The 16,656-nt window shown below is 48.4% G+C and overlaps 1 protein-coding gene across 1 annotated transcript in view; it reads left to right on the top strand.

Annotated features, from left to right (window-relative positions):
• LARP4 (La ribonucleoprotein 4) overlaps positions 1-14,566 on the top strand; it is a 120,304-nt gene extending 105,738 nt beyond the window's left edge. Inside the window, exons 15-16 of the mRNA XM_075337142.1 lie at positions 3,574-3,736; positions 14,033-14,566. Coding sequence (XP_075193257.1) covers positions 3,574-3,736; positions 14,033-14,374 — 505 coding nt within the window. The 3' untranslated portion in view covers positions 14,375-14,566. The remainder of the gene's footprint in view (positions 1-3,573; positions 3,737-14,032) is intronic.
• The last annotated feature ends 2,090 nt before the right edge of the window (positions 14,567-16,656 follow it).

Raw genomic sequence — 16,656 nt, 5'->3', positions numbered from 1 at the left:
CAGTCACACCCCTTAAGACGTCTCATGCACAGGCAGTCACTTTCGCGCAGTTTCATCTGCGTCCACTTCAATGGGACATGCTTGCCAATGGGTTTGGGAGTCGACGTCCCTAGACAGGAACGTTTCCCTTCTCAGACGGTCATGGAGTCCATCCGTCAGATCAATGTTCTGGAAATCTGGGCAGTGTATCTTGCCCTGCAAGCCTTCCAGCAGTGGCTGGAAGGAAAACAGATCCGAATTCAGTCGGACAATTCCACAGCGGTGGCAGACATCGCCCACCAAGGCGGAACACGCATCGCCAAGCCTACCTGGCAATCCGGCGGATTCTGATGTGGGTGGGGGACAGAGCATCCACCATATCCGCAGTTCACATCCCGGGCGTAGGAAATTGGGAAGCAGACTTCTTCAGTCGCCTGGGTATGGACGCAGGGGAATGGCCTCTGCACCCAGAATGGTGTCAGGCAATCTGTAGCCGCTGGGGGATGCCGGACGTCGACCTAATGGCGTCTCGACACAACAACAAGGTCCCGATTTGCATGGCGCGGTCTCGCGACCAAAGAGCTCTGGCGGCAGGCGCCTTAGTTCAGGATTGGTCGCAGTTCCAGCTACCCTATGTGTTCTACCTCTGGCACTGTTGCCAGAGTGCTACGCAAGCTTAGCTCCGCTTGCCGCCGCGCCATCCTCGTCGTCCCAGACTGGCCGAGGAGGTCGTGGTTCCCGGATCTGGGGCATCTCACGGTCGGCCAACCGTGGGCACTCTCAGACCGGCCAGACTTACTGTCCCAAGGGCCGTTTTTTTTTTTTCCACTGAATTCTACGGCCCTGATCCTGACTGTGTGGCCATCGAGTCCGGGATTCTAGCGTCTTCAGGATTATCTCAAGTCGTCATTGCCACCATGAGACGGGCTAGGAAGCTGACGTCTGCCAGGATCTACCACAAGACGTGGAAGATATTCTTCTCTTAGCGCTCTGCTCAGGGAGTGTCTCCCTGGACATTTGCATTGCCTACTTTTCCTTCCTTCCTGCAATCTGGTTTGGGAAAAGGTTTGTCGCTCGGCTCCCTTAACGGACGAGTCCCAGCGCTGTCTGTATTCTTCAGAATCGCATAGTACGACTTCCTCAGGTACGCACGTTCCTGCAGGGGGTTGGTCGCATTCTCCCTCCGTACAAGGGGCCGTTAGACCCATGGGATCTGCACAGGGTACTTATTGCTCTACAGGAGCCGCCCTTGGGGCCTCCTGAGGGATGTTTTTTCACTTTCTCGACTGTCACAGAAAGTGGCTTTTTTGGTAACTGTCACGTCTCTTCAGAGAGTGTCCGAGCTAGCAGCGCGGTCATCCAAAGCTCCTTTCCTGGTGTTTCACCAAGACAAGGTAGTGCTGCGCCTGATTATGGGGTTTCTCCCTAAGGTGGTATCCCCCTTTTCATCTCAGTCAGGATATCTCCTTACCTTCCTTTTGTCCTCATCCAGTTCATCGATATGAATTGGATTTGCATTTGTTGGATCTGATGAGAGCGCTCAGAATCTACTTTTCCCGCACGGCGCCCCTGCGCCGCTCGGATGCACTCTTTATACTTGTCGCTGGTCAGCGCAAAGGGTCGCAGGCTTCCAAAGCCACCCTGGCTCGATGGATCAAGGAACCAATTCTTGAAGCCTACCGTTCTTCTGAGCTTCCGGTTCCATCAGGGCTGAAGGCCCATTCTACCAGAGCCGTGGGTGCGTCCTGGGCATTACGACACCAGGCTACGGCTCAACAGGTGTGCCAGGCAGCTACCTGGTCGAGTCTGCACACTTTCACCAAACATTATCAGGTGCATACCTATGCTTCGGCGGATGCCAGCCTAGGTAGAAGAGTCCTGCAGGCGGCAGTTGCCTTCCCGTAGGGGAGGGCTGTCTTTGCAGCTCTAACATGAGGTATTTCTTTACCCACCCAGGGACAGCTTTTGGACGTCCCAATCGTCTGGGTCTCCCAATGGAGCGCCGAAGAAGAAGGGAATTTTGTTACTTACCGTAAATTCCTTTTCTTCTAGCTCCTATTGGGAGACCCAGCACCCGCCCTTTGTCCTTCGGGATTTTTTGGGTTGGTTTTTCGGGTCCACATATTGTTCATGTTGAATGGTTTTCAGTTCTCCGATGTTACTTCGGAGTGAATTTGTTTAAACCAGTTATTGGCTTTCCTCCTTCTTGCTTTTGCACTAAAACTGGTGAGCCAGTGATCCCACTGGGGGTGTATAGCCAGAAGGGGAGGGGCCTTACACTTTTTAGTGTAATGCTTTGTGTGGCCTCCGGAGGCAGTAGCTATACACCCAATCGTCTGGGTCTCCCAATAGGAGCTAGAAGAAAAGGAATTTACGGTAAGTAACAAAATTCCCTTCTTTTTTTTTTTTTTTTTCCCCTGATGTTTTTCTTTTTGTTAAAATGTTTTTTTGTTTTAAATATCTGAAGGTCCCACAAATTACTTGATCATGCGATCCCTGATCACATAGGTAATACACTGCACTAATAGGACTATATAATGCATTGCACTACATATGTGCATTTCACTAGGATATGTTTGGCTGAGGTGAAAGTTCTGGGATCAAACTAGCTCCAGTATTGGTACAGTCAGCAACGCCTATGTCCGTGCCATCTCCAATGGTTAATTTCAAAGAAAATTTTATAATAGCCGAACAGCTTATACTAGATGAGCAAAATGCTTTGGTGCTCCATGGCCGCTAAACCACAGCAGTGCCAACTTCCTTGACCAGGCCTCAAATACTGGTTTAATAAGCGTCTCTTGCAGTTCACTAGGCTCCTGCGGCGTCATGATGTAATGGGCGTCTGCTAATCTCAAGAGGCACCCAAGATATGTGCATTTGAGTGCCGGCCAAGGGAAAACTCGCTGTCTGCCGCAGAGTAACCAGAGTGGACAATGAACCAGGGTCCTGCAAATCATTTTATACTAATACTGAAATCCTGGATTTTAAGCCACATCTTTGATATTCCGTTGGAAACCTTAAGATTTGATTGGGCATATCTGTTTATGCAATCCCAAATGTAATTTTTTTGCCTTTTTTATTTTGTAAGTTTTTAAGTCCTGTTTATGTATTTTCAGCCCTGTGATGATTAAGTATCGCGCTTAGAGGGTTAAAGACTTGCAGACGTTATTCTGTGCTCTTTATCATTTTTCGTTGTTATACTATCTTATTCCTTACTTTCTTATACTTTACTTTCTTATACTTTACTTTCTTATACTTTACTTTCTTATACTTTACTTTCTTATACTTTACTTTCTTATACTTTACTTTCTTATACTTTACTTTCTTATACTTTACTTTCTTATACTTTACTTTCTTATACTTTACTTTCTTATACTTTACTTTCTTATCTTTCTTATACTTTATTTCATATTTTTTTCCACTTCTCTATTGTTTTTTTTTTTTCTTCTGACCAGAATTTCTCTGCATTGCTCTTCCAATGACTGCAAGATTATGAGATCTGAGGGCTGTGCGATAGCTATGTGACTACAAAAGACATAAATGCGCATCACTTCATGTAACAATTATCACTTTTGGTCTATTGTTCCTTCATAGCAACTCCATGACTGAGAAAAAACCTGCAGAAAATTCTTGTCACAAAGATGTTGCCAGTCAGACCTCAACAGTGCTCCCTGTATGCACTTCTTCCTCCGTGAAACCAACTAAACCTGCTGCCACTGCACCCATGGGGAACGCAACCCCTGCTCAGAATACACAGGTACTTGTAATGTATTGACTCCTCATTAGTTCTCTTTAATCAGCAGATAGTGTCTTCAATAGGAGCTATTGGTATATGTAGTGAGCGGAGTGTTCTGAAAAACTCCCTCAACATCTGCTTTTCATTAGGCATTCACACAGGAAACTTTAAGACCCCCTTCACAGAATTGGTGGGAGTTTTGGCAGCTAATTCCCCCGACATCATACGTTTATTTTGTGAATAAATACCTTATTTTTCCCGGGGGAACACTATTCTCCTTAAGGAGACTTTGCAAGCCAGTCTGTCTGGCTGCCAGTAAGGGGACTTATAGCTGCCATGCCCCTCTGGGAAATATTCAAATTGTCTCTCCAGTAAAGGATACAAACTCTAGCGCAGCGCCACCTATTGGAAGTAGCGATCCTAAAAGTCACAAGTGGATTTTTAACAATCCTTTGCAATATGACTCTGGATTCTGATCTGGCATATAGCCTAATTTGCAGACACGGCGCTTGCCCCTCGTCAGTGCAAAGTATGGGGTGAGCCAGATCAGACAACCCATACTTTGCACTGACTAGGGGCAAACACCTCCGAAACACTGTGTCTGCAAATTGGGATTCTGATCCGGCATATATATCCTGAGTCATATTGCAAAGGATTGTTAAAAATCCACTTGTGACTTTTAGGATCACTACTTCCAATAGGTGGCGCTGCGCTAAAGTTTGTCTCCTTATTTTCATATAAGACTTCTTTTTAACCCCTGAAAATCTTCTCAAAACGCGGGGATCGTCTTATACACTGGGTGTCGTCTTATACGGCTGTGCTGCTGTCTGCCGTCATGGCTTTAATGCAGTTGATAGCTTTACGGCAACACAAAGCATTCAACTGCAGTAAAGCACTGACTGCAGCGGCAGCCCTGTGTATTGGATGCAATCATGGAGGGGTCTATGTGCCTGCGGTCCGCAAGAATCACTCCTCCATGATCGCGTCCCATACACGGGGCCGGCACTGGTGTCAGCGCTTTACTGCAGTTGAATGTTTTACGGTGCCGCAAATCATTCAACTGCAATAAACCCATGATTGCAGCCTGCAGCGGCGACAACGGACGAGATCACCGAGGGCTGTATGTGCCTGCAGCCTGCCAGAAGAAGCTGAGGACACCGCAGGAATGCAGGAGAGGTGACAATTTTTAGTGTCAACAACGACATAATGGGGGACAAAAAAGGAACCAGTAGGAGGGCAATGCTAAACGATGGTCTCATTACCAGAGGACACATTACTAAACAATGGGGAGATTACTAAAGAATGGGCACATTACTCGGGGCTCGGCTTATACTCTAGTATATACAGTATATCCCAAACTCTATATTTTAACTGGAAAAGTTGGGGGTCGTCTTATACTTTGGAAAATACGGTAATTAATGTTTATTGGACATCAAAATAGTTTGGGTTGTGTTTTTTTGTTTTTTTTAAATCTCAATTTATAAGGAAAAAAACCTTGCATGACTAAACAAAAATGTTCAAAATAAAATTATCAATTTGCTATTGAATTTTTTTTTTCTTTTATATCTACCCATAATATAAGGTTATCATATTGCTCCATAACATTTTACTAAATAAAAATGAAAAAGGAGTTTTCTTCATCGTTCCTTATGGGAGACCCAGACCATGGGTGTATAGCTTCTGCCTCCGGAGGACACACAAAGTAATACACTAAAAAGTGTAGCTCCTCCCTCCTAGCATATACACCCCCTGGATAACCAAATATAGCCAGTTCAATGCTTTGTGTTTAGGAGGCACACATCCACACATGCATCCTCATCGGTTTTTGATTTTTGAAAAGAGTTTGAAGAAAAGCGGGTCCAAGCCTGGACTCCCGGCATGTCCCTTCTCACCCCACTGTGTCGGCGGTGCTGTTAAGGTTGATTTCAGGGCTGGAGCCCTTTATGCCGCGCTCCTTCACCATCCCCTCGGGCTCTGGCTTGAAGTGGGAGCCAGCACGGTTCTCACTGCCTTGCAGGAGACCGGTCTCCATCCGCAGCCCCTTTTGGATCCTGCCGGACGGAGCACTCATCCCTCAGGGACCTGGCCCTGCGTCTCACAAGCTAAGTATCTGAGACGTGGTTATCAGGGGGATCCTTGTACTTTTATTGTGGGGGAGAGTGTGCTGTGAAGCTATGCTGACTTTCCGGCCGGTTCTCTGGTTTTCACCGGAGAACCGTGCCGATGGTGCCTGCTCGCCGGCCGCATTGTTAAATTTAGGCCCCGGCTTCGCCTGAGGCCTACTTTCGTTTTCACTGCCCCTGCATGCCAATCATGCAGGGGGACAGTGCGGCTCCGCCCAGCGGCTGTTCAGCACAGGGAAGGGACACTCCTCTCTGAGGAAAGATTCCCTCCCCTGTATACCTCCTTTTCCCTCCGGATCCCGCTCTTTGAGATAGGCCCCGCCCCCTCTCCTCGCTCCGGCGCCATTTTATCAGCGTTCTCACACTGATTGGAGCTGCCTGCAGCATCTCTCTGGGGGGTCCGGTCTGTGGCATCTGGAGGGCACACAAACGGTCGGGTAAGCCACAACCTCTGGTTGTGGACCTAGTTATATACTCTCTGGGGGCCATTTTACTCAGAAATCCCACTTCAGCAGCATGTCTCACACAAGGAGCAAGGCTGTACTCAATATGCACTGCATGTAAGCTCGTACTGCCTGAACCGAGCACATATCCACATTGTGATGCCTGCTCTAACATGGTGGTGCCTCAGCCTGGAGTCTCACTCCCAGTGGTCCCTCTGGCTGCTTCGGCTCCAGTGGCTGAACCCCCGGCTTGGGTAGAATCCTTCTCTAAGTCTATCTCCCAGTCCTTTGCCGACTCCATGGGACAGTTGTCCCGGACTCTGCTGAGCATGCATCAGCCCCCTTCTCAGGGCGCCTCTGCTGCTACGGCTCGCTCAGCAGAGCTCACAGAGCTCAGACCCCGTCCTCTTAAACGGAGACACAGGGGTTCCTCTCCTTCCTCGTCCCGCGGCTCTGATTCACGAGCTGAATCACAGGACGAGGAGGATGCCTTTACTGTGGGCTCGGACGCTACCTCCATGTGCCCCATTGATCTGACCGAAGGTGATGCAGATGTTAGTGATTTGATTACGTCCATTAATTCTGTACTAGACCTCAATCCACCAGTATCGGATGAACAACCCTCTCTGGTAGAAAAGCACCAGTTTACATCACCTAAGAGAGCAAGGAGTGTGTTCTTTAACCACTCCAGTTTTCAGGACACTGTGACCAAGCCCAGGGCCTGTCCTGACAAACGCTTCCCAAAGCGTAGTTCTGATGACCGTTTTCCCTTTCCATCAGAGGTGGTCAAGGAGTGGGCTCATTCACCGAAGGTGGACCCTCCGGTGTCTAGAATCTCAGCCCGGACAGTTGTATCTGTGGCTGATGGCACCTCACCTAAGGATTCCACTGACCGCCAGGTTGACCTTCTGGCCAAATCTGTATATGAAGCGGCAGGGGCCTCGTTCTCCCCGTCTTTAGCAGCAGTATGGGCTCTCAAAGCCATCTCTGCTTCTCTAGAGGAGATGCATTCCCTCACCAGGGACTCTATGCCCGAAATGGTTGCCTTAACTTCCCAGGCTTCAGCCTTTTCATCCTATGCCATGTCTGCCATTCTGGAGGCTTCTCACAGCACGGCGGTGGCTTTGGCTAATTCCCTCGCTATACGCAGGATCTTGTGGCTGCGAGAGTGGAAAGCAGACGCTTCTTCAAAGAAGTACCTTGCTGGGCTCCCATTTGGTGGGTCCCGGCTGTTCGGCGAACAACTGGATGAAATCATTAAGGAAGCTACTGGCGGGAAGAGTACTTCCTTGCCACAAACTAAAACCAGGAAACCTGTCCAGGGCAGGAACCAGTTGAGGTTTCGTTCCTTTCGTTCCTCTAACTGGTCATCCTCTAAGCCCTCAGCCTCGTCCACTAACTCAGCCAAGGACCGAAAACCCAGCTGGCGCACGAAGCCGCGTCCTCCGAAGTCCGCAGGAGCCGCTGCCACTAAGGCAGCCTCCTCTTGACTATTGGGCTGCGCCAGCAACGTCCTTGGTCGGTGGCAGGCTCTCCCACTTTGGCGACGTGTGGTTTCAACACGTCTCCGATCAGTGGGTGCGGGATATCATCTCCCACGGCTACAGGATAGAATTCTCTTCCAGCCCGCCAAACAGATTTTTTCTGTCCACTCCCCCCTGCTCCAAGGCCGCCGCCTTCTCGCAGGCCGTGGCATCCTTGCAGGCCAATAGAGTAATTGTACCGGTTCCCGCCCGGGAACGGTTCAGAGGTTTCTACTCAAACCTCTTCCTAGTCCCCAAAAAGGACGGTTCCTTCCGGCCCATCCTGGATCTCAAGCTTCTCAACAAGCATGTTCAGGTGCGGCATTTTCGCATGGAGTCTCTGCGATCAGTCATTGCCTCAATGACCCAAGGAGATTTCCTAGCATCCATCGACATCAGAGATGCCTATCTGCATGTGCCAATTGCAGTTTCACACCAGCGTTGGCTACGTTTTGCAATCTGAGAGGAACATTTCCAATTCGTGGCTTTCCCCTTCGGGTTAGCCACGGCCCCTCGAGTATTCACCAAAATCATGGCAGCAGTGGTTGCGGTTCTGCACCTCCAGGGGTTGGCAGTGATTCCTTACCTGGACAACCTTCTAGTCAAGGCTTCATCCAGTGCAGACTGTCAGCGGAGTGTCTCGCTCACTCTCGCCATTCTAGTCCAGTTCGGGTGGCTTGTCAATCTACCCAAGTCCACTCTGACTCCGACCCAGTGTCTCACGTACCTAGGGATGCAGTTCGAGACTTTGCCGGCACTTGTAAAGCTGCCCTTAGTCAAACAGCAGTCCCTCCATCTGGCGGTGCGCTCTTTACTGAGGTCTCGCCGTCATTCCATCAGGCACATAATGCAGGTGCTGGGTCAGATGGTGGCGTCAATGGAAGCGGTTCCCTTTGCCCAGTTCCATCTGCGTCCCCTGCAGCTGGACATTCTCCGCTGTTGGGACAAGCGGACTTACTCCTTGCACAGGTTGGTGGCTCTGTCGCCACAGACCAGGGGCTCCCTTCAGTGGTGGCTTCGGCCCCTCTCTCTGTCTCAGGGACGTTCCTTCCTGGCCCCGTCCTGGATGATCCTCACCACGGACGCCAGTCTAATCGGCTGGGGAGCAGTATATCTCCACCACAGAGCGCAGGGCACTTGGACTCAGTCCGAATCAGCCCTCTCGATCAATGTGCTGGAAATCAGAGCTGTACTTCTAGCTCTTAGCCTTTCACCATCTGTTGGCGGGCAAGCACATTCGAGTCCAGTCAGACAACGCGACAGCAGTTGCCTACATCAATCACCAAGGCGGGACACGCAGCCGCCTTGCAATGTTGGAGGTTCAACGCATCCTTCAGTGGACGGAGGACTCCAAGTCCACCATATCCGCAGTCCACATCCCAGGCGTGGAAAACTGGGAGGCAGATTATCTCAGCCGTCAGACCGTAGACAGCGGCGAGTGGGCTCTGCATCCGGCAGTGTTTCGGACAATCTGCCGCAAGTGGGGCACTTCGGAAGTGGACCTAATGGCATCCCGGCACAACAACAAGGTTCCGGTTTACGTGGCTCGCTCCCACGATCCTCAGGCCTTTGCAGCGGACGCGCTGGTTCAGGATTGGTCCCAGTTTCGTCTCTTACGTGTTTCCCCCTCTAGCTCTTTTGCCCAGAGTCCTGCGCAAGATCAGAATGGAGGGCCGTTGGGTCATCCTCATTGCTCCAGACTGGCCCAGGCGAGCTTAGTATCCAGACCTGCTCCACCTGTCCGTAGAGGTGCCGTGGCATCTTCCGGACCGTCCAGACCTTCTCTCACAAGGTCTGTTTTTCCGCCAGAATTCTGCGGCTCTCAGATTGACGGCGTGGCTCTTGAGTCCTGGATCTTGACGGCTTCTGGTATCCCTCCTGAAGTCATCTCCACTATGACTCGGGCTCGGAAGTCTTCCTCGGCCAAGATATATCACAGCACCTGGAGAATCTTCCTGTCCTGGTGTCGCTCTTCCGGCCATGCTCCTTAGCCTTTTTCCCTGCCGACCCTTCTGTCCTTTTTACAGTCCGGTCTGCAGCTAGGACTATCCCTCCCTTCCCTCAAGGGTCAGGTCTCGGCTCTGTCAGTATTGTTCCAGCGGCGTATCGCCCGACTGGCTCAGGTGCGCACCTTCATGCAGGGCGCATCTCACATCATTCCGCCTTACTGGCGTCCTTTGGATCCCTGGGACCTTAATCTGGTCCTCACGGCCTTGCAGAAACCCCCTTTTGAGCCACTTAGGGAGGTTTCTTTGTCTCGTCTTTCACAGAAAGTGGTCTTTCTAGTGGCCATAACCTCCCTCAGGAGAGTCTCGGATTTGGCTGCTCTCTCTTCGGAGTCACCTTTTTTGGTGTTTCATCAGGACAAGGTGGTTCTCCGTCCGACTCCGGACGTTCTTCCTAAGGTGGTTTCTCCTTTCCACCTTAACCAGGATATTTCCCTGCCTTCCCTTTGTCCGGCTCCCGTTCATCGCTTTGAAAAAGCGTTGCATACTCTGGATCTGGTGCGGGCGCTCCGGATCTATGTGTCTCGCACCGCTGTTTTTAGGCGGTGCACCTCTTTTTGTGCTGACCTTAGGTCGGCGCAAGGGCCTCTCGGCTTCTAAGCCGACCCTAGCCCGTTGGATTAGGTCGGCCATTTCCGATGCCTACCAGTGTTCTCAGGTGCCTCCCCCGCCGGGGATCAAGGCACACTCGACCAGAGCTGTCGGTGCCTCTTGGGCTTTCGGGCACCAGGCTACGGCTCAGCAGGTCTGTCAGGCTGCCACTTGGTCTAGTCTGCATACCTTTTCGAAGCACTACCAAGTGCATGCTCATGCTTCGTAAATACTTACTATGTATCACTTTCTGGGTTTTGGCATAAAATTAGAAGATTTTTTTTTTTAAGAAAAATAAAAATTATAGCAATGTAAAGTAAATGTTTTAATCAATTTAAGGCTTTGGTAGTATGTTGCCATTTTGACCTTGAAGTGGAATTAAGAGATGCATTGTTGTAACTGTTAAAGGGAAGGTATCGTCAAAAAAATAACTGAAAAAATGTAAAGTAATAATGTTTAAATGTTTTGTTTAAATATTTTTTTTTTTTAATTGTGCAAAATATATATAAAAAAAATTACGTTTGATATTTTCCACTGTTAAACACTAGGGGGAGCAGCTTCTGAAATCCTACTGAATTTCCACTGTATAAAAAGCTCAGATTACAGCCTGCCGTAAAGTGGGCGGAGTCTGCTCTCCTGTGTGTGATGGCGCCTCCCTCTCCTAATCTGAGTGTTTACAGCAGATAACAGAGAATGACATGTAGGGACACAATGCACAGCCATTTTCCTGGTGACCAGAAATGTCTAAAGGTCCAGTCACACTAAGCAACTTACCAGCGATCCCAACAACGATAGGGATCGCTGCTAAGTTGCTAGGAGGTTGCTGGTGAGATGTCACACTGTGACGCTCCAGCGATCCCACCAGCAACCTGACCTGGCAGGGATCGCTGGAGCGTGGCTACACGAGTTGCTGGTGAGCTCACCAGTGACCAGCCCCCAGCGCCGCGTGGAAGATTCTGCGCTTGGTAACTAAGGTAAATATCGGGTAACCAACCCGATATTTACCTTGGTTACCAGCGCACGGAGCTACACGTGCAGAGAGCAGGGAGCAGCGCACACTGAGCGCTGGCTCCCTGCTCTCCTAGTTACAGCACACATCGGGTTAATTACCCGATGTGTGCTGCAGCTACATGTGCACAGAGCAGGGAGCAGCGCACAATGCTTAGCGCTGGCTCCTTGCTCTCCTAGCTACAGCACACATCGGGTTAATTAACCCGATGTGTCCTGCAGCTACATGTGCACAGAGCAGGAGCCGGCACTGACAGTGAGAGCGGCGGAGGCTGGTAACAAACGTAAATATCGGGTAACCAAGGACAGGGCTTCTTGGTTACCCGATGTTTACTGTGGTTACCAGCCTCCGCAGAAGCCGGCTCCTGCTGCCTGCACATTTAGTTGTTGCTGTCTCGCTGTCACACACAGCGATCTGCGCTTCACAGCGGGAGAGCAACAACTAAAAAATGGCCCAGGACATTCAGCAACAACCAACGACCTCACAGCAGGGGCCAGGTTGTTGCTGGATGTCACACACAGCAGCATCGCTAGCAACGTCACAAAAGTTATTCGTTAGCAGCGATGTTGCTTAGTGTGACGGGGCCTTAAAGTGTCACCAAGGACAGCAGGAGTATCACACAGGATAGGATTAGATACACGGCTCTGCAGACAGTATCACACAGGAGAGGATTAGATACACAGCGGGAGGGGGGTGTCATTGGAGACGGTAACGGCGGGGGGGAGGGGCGGCGTCAGTAGCTGGGGCAGAGCAGGGGCTGGGGAGAACGGAGGGAAGGGATGTCATCGGAGACAGTAACGAGGGGAGGGGAGGCGGCCCGTACTCACACATCCCGGCGGATGAGAGGGGTAAAGTGGAGCAAACAGCCCACGCTGTGAGCTCCACAATGATGACGCTGGTCTCCTCCCTCTGTTGTGTTCTGGACAGCCCAAGGGGCGCGTCCACGTCACATCAGACGCCCATTGTAACGTACTTCATGGGGTCGGAGCCTGAGTATCAGAGTCTATGCACAGGGGCTGCCATAAAGGAAGGAGTTACTGTCGTTACACACACAGTAAATCCAGCATAGCAGCCTCCAGTAAAATAAGAATTACATAAAAACTAAATAAGCTGCGATTTTCATTTTGTATTAGAAATACTTGATTTCATAATCACTATTTTTAATACAAAAATAAAAAACCGCGCCCCCTCCCTTTAAGCTCAGCTCTGTGGCCACTATTCCATGATTTAACATGTTCAAACTCGTGAAAAGTCCTCCTTTTACCTGTTTTTTTGGCAAAGCATTTAAATCAGACCTTGGCAAAGTGTAGCCTGCAGGCCACATCCAGACCTCTTGGCTATACCGGTCTAGCCCATGGACTGAAACAGCTGAAGTGCTGAAAACAGTGGTCCACAGCCCGCACCATGCGTGCCACCACACAATGCCACTGCTGTCTGCATCATCAAGATGCAGTAGCGGTGTATACATTATTGGTGAACTTAGTCGCCAGCTGCTTCTTCCATTAATCATAGTGTGTGACTAAATCAGCAGAAGCGATGACATAATTTCATTGCGTCCGCTGATTGGAGAGTGAGTGCACTGGAGAGCTGAGCATAAGGGGATTGGGAGTGAGTTGAGGGTTTTGTCTTTTGTTTTTTGTTTTTTTTGTTTTATTTGTGTGAGGTGTGACTGTCTATAGGAGGGCTATGGGGGCTCATTCTGTCTATAGGAGGGCTATGGGGGCTCATTCTGAATATAGGAGGACTATGGGGGCTCATTCTGTATATAGGAGGACTATGGGGGCTTATTCTGTATATAGGAGGACTATGTGGGGGCTCATACTTTGTATAAAAAAAGCTGTGTGTGTGTGTATAGAGGTTGTGTGGGCTCATACTGAATATAGAGGAGCTGTGTCGGAGGTGATACTGTATATTGGTGGGCTGTGGACTCCTACTGTCTAAAGAGAGCTGTGTGGGAGCACATACTGTGTATAGAGGGGCTTTGTGGGGGCACATACTGTATATAGGGGGGCTGTGGACTCTTACTCTATATAGGACACTGTGTGGGGGCTCATACTGTGTATAAAGAGGCTGTGTGGGTGCTCATACTGTGTATACAGTGTGTCCACCGCCATTAACTTGGGAACGGCAGCAGCTATAGGCGTAGAAGTGGTGTCTAGGTATAGTAAAGTTTGCGCATGGATACATTACTATACCTAGACACCACTTCTATGCCTATATCTGCCGCCGTTCTCAAGTTAATGGCGATGGACACACTGTATAGGGGGCTGTGTGGGGGCTCATACTGTGTATATAGGGGGCTCATATATAGAGGATGTCTGCATACTTAATGCTGCTCAATATTAAGCGATACAAGTAATACTAATAAAAATATTATAATATATTAATCTTAAGAAAAATGAATGTCAGCCTACTTGTTCGGTCCTCATAGTTTAAATTGTACAATAAAATTACTTCACTGATTAAATGTTTATTGTAGACTTGTACTTTGGGAATTGTATAGCTTGCTTGTATAAGAAGCTGTGCTCTATGGACTTGCATTATTTTTTTCATTCACTGTAGTGTGAATATCTTGTTCTGTGATCGGCCATGTGTTCACATCCACCATCTTTTTATTTCAAGGAACCACGAAAACTAAGTTATGCTGAGGTATGTCAAAGGCCTCCGGCACCAGCTCCAGTCCAGCCGCTTCGTGAGCTTCGTACAAATATAGCACCGCCTGCCAAAAATGAAGAAACTTCTGTCCCAGAAAAAGGTTCAGAAAAGACGCACGAGAAGGTTGAAGGAAAAGTAAAAGAAACTCCAGGTCTCCGAAGTAATGGAGCACCTCGAGGTGGTGGTGGTGGTGGTGGTGCCGGGAAAATCAGGGAACAGAGACGCCAGTTTGGACGCAGGTCTTCACCTCAGGGAGCAACACGGCGTAATGGCAAGGAGCAATATGTGCCACCAAGATCACCAAAGTAAAAACTTCTCGTCTCTTAAGTATCTAATCAGACTGATGACGTCAAAGAAAAAGACTTGTATGGAGATGGTCATTGTTTTGTATAAAGTTGGCATAGCGGAACCCAACGTTCATCTCACATTTTTATTTGAGGTGGTAGCGCGTTCCAGATCTGATTGGCAACGGCAAAATACGAAATGTAGGAATTTTTTTGGGGAGGGGGTGGGATGAGGGTGGGTATGATTTGTGGGGTTTTTGTTTTCTTTTTATGTTGCAGAAGTTACCTGCTATATATCATTTTCAGGGTTTTGGCATAAACCTAGAAGAGGGTGAAAGAAAATATTTTTGAGAAATAGATCTGTTAAGAAAAAAAATGTAAAAAAAAAAAATAATTATAGAAATTTAAAATTTAATTTTTTAATCTATTTAAGGCTTTGCTGGTAGTATATGTATGCCATTTTGGCCTTGAAGTGGAACTAAAAAGATGCAGTGTGTGGTCAGTGTGTATTGTTACCGTGGCCAGATGCTGTTTTGTCACATTATACTGAATGTACAGCTCTTCTGTCCTGTCCATTAGCTTGAAATTTAGTTTGTCTTTTGACCTTACTAAAATTTCGTTTTGAAGCTGTTTACCTATCAAGCCAGAACTTTTTGGAAGATAACAAGAGCTTAGCTTTATAGCAAAGGCATGCGTGTCTGTAACCCAGGCTCTCATACGTACGATTTTGTTATTTTTTTTTTTTTTGGATTCTCCGTCTCGAGCATGGGTCTCACATTAGCTGTGTTAATCTGTGAATCCATGCAGTGTATATGTATGTCATCTTTAAGAAAGGGCTATGCATAACAGATCCGATCTCAAGCGGCTCTCGCTGGACTCCTTCACGCTCATATCGGTCACCATCCTGTGGGCTTCTCATAGATCTCTAGTCAACGGATACAAACTCTCGCCAACATGTTAAATCCATGTGTTTTTGAGAGGTTTTTTGTTTTACTTCACCCTTGCAGCCTTCAGAAAGTGGTGACTGTAGCCGTATAGTTGTGATTGAAGGCATCACAATTGAACTTGTTTTTTGTTTTTGTTTTTTTGTTTCCATCAACCAAAATTGTACAAACCTGTTAAAAACTTGCCCTGTCCACTGTTTCATAGTCATTATATTACTTGTATAAATTAGTTCAAGACAGGTTTGTGTGGTTTGTTTTGTTTTTTTTGTTTAATCATTTTTTTTCAAGACATTAAAGGGTTCTTCCCATCTCCAAGATCCTATCCCAATATATAGTAGCTGTAATATTAGGACATGCCCTCAAATAGAAATATACTATAGTTCTGATATACTGTATGTTACGTTTTATAAGATGCAGTGGATTATAAGACGCACCCCAAAGTTAAAGAGAAAAAGGGGGCCAGTCTTATAATCTGGTGGTGTCTTACCGGAGGGGGGCGGCAGTTGTGGTGGAGCGAGATCACTGGAGGCAGGGGTGATGCTACAGGCACTGCGGTGTGGGCTGTGCTGACAGCGTGCACCGTGCTGGCATAATGGAGCAGGGCAGTGCAGCGGGTGTCAGATGGTCTGTCAGCGGTGCAGGCTTCAAAGAAAGGGTACCCAGAGTCGGCGCATGCACAGAATGATCTCTTTGCTCAATGACAAGCCAAGATCTCATCTGCGCATGCGCCACCTCCGGGCACCATTTTCCTTAAGTCCGCCGCTGGGAGATCAATGGGCCGGAGGCGGCAAAAGAGATCTTGAGCCGAGTGCTCCATCTGCGCATGTGCCGCCTCCAGGCGCCATTATTTGAAGCCTGCAGCGCCCTGCTCCATACAGCCCCAACTGCAGCCAGCATAGCGCCCATTCTCCACCTCCCTGTAAGCTACATTCGCATTATATTACATAGCCCTCGTTTTCCTCCAAATTTTTTGGCAGGAAAAGTGCGTCTTATAATCCGAAAAATAGTCTCTTAACTCATGTGCAGGGCATTACAGTAGGGTTCCATCCACTCATATTGACAGTTGCTGTGGTCGTAACTATGGTTGCAATGCCCTGCACATGAGGTAAGAGACATAGGAGATCTATACCACATTTCTAATTGGTGGTATTTGCTAATATTCTTATTATGCCTGCTACATATTAGGATAGGATCTTGGTGATGGGAATACCCCTTAAAGTCCTTTCTCAGTTGCACCATTCACTGCTATTTTTGTATCGCAGGCTTCTTTGTATACGAGGTCTGCACAATGACATGTTGCATGTCTACTGAAAATTGACTTGTGAGCACCTTCCTACCGTGCTAGTTACAAAGGAACGATGGG

Source organism: Anomaloglossus baeobatrachus, chromosome 2 (assembly GCF_048569485.1).
Source record: "Anomaloglossus baeobatrachus isolate aAnoBae1 chromosome 2, aAnoBae1.hap1, whole genome shotgun sequence".
Lineage (NCBI taxonomy): Eukaryota > Metazoa > Chordata > Amphibia > Anura > Aromobatidae > Anomaloglossus > Anomaloglossus baeobatrachus.
This window is presented reverse-complemented; position numbering and strand designations above follow the sequence as displayed.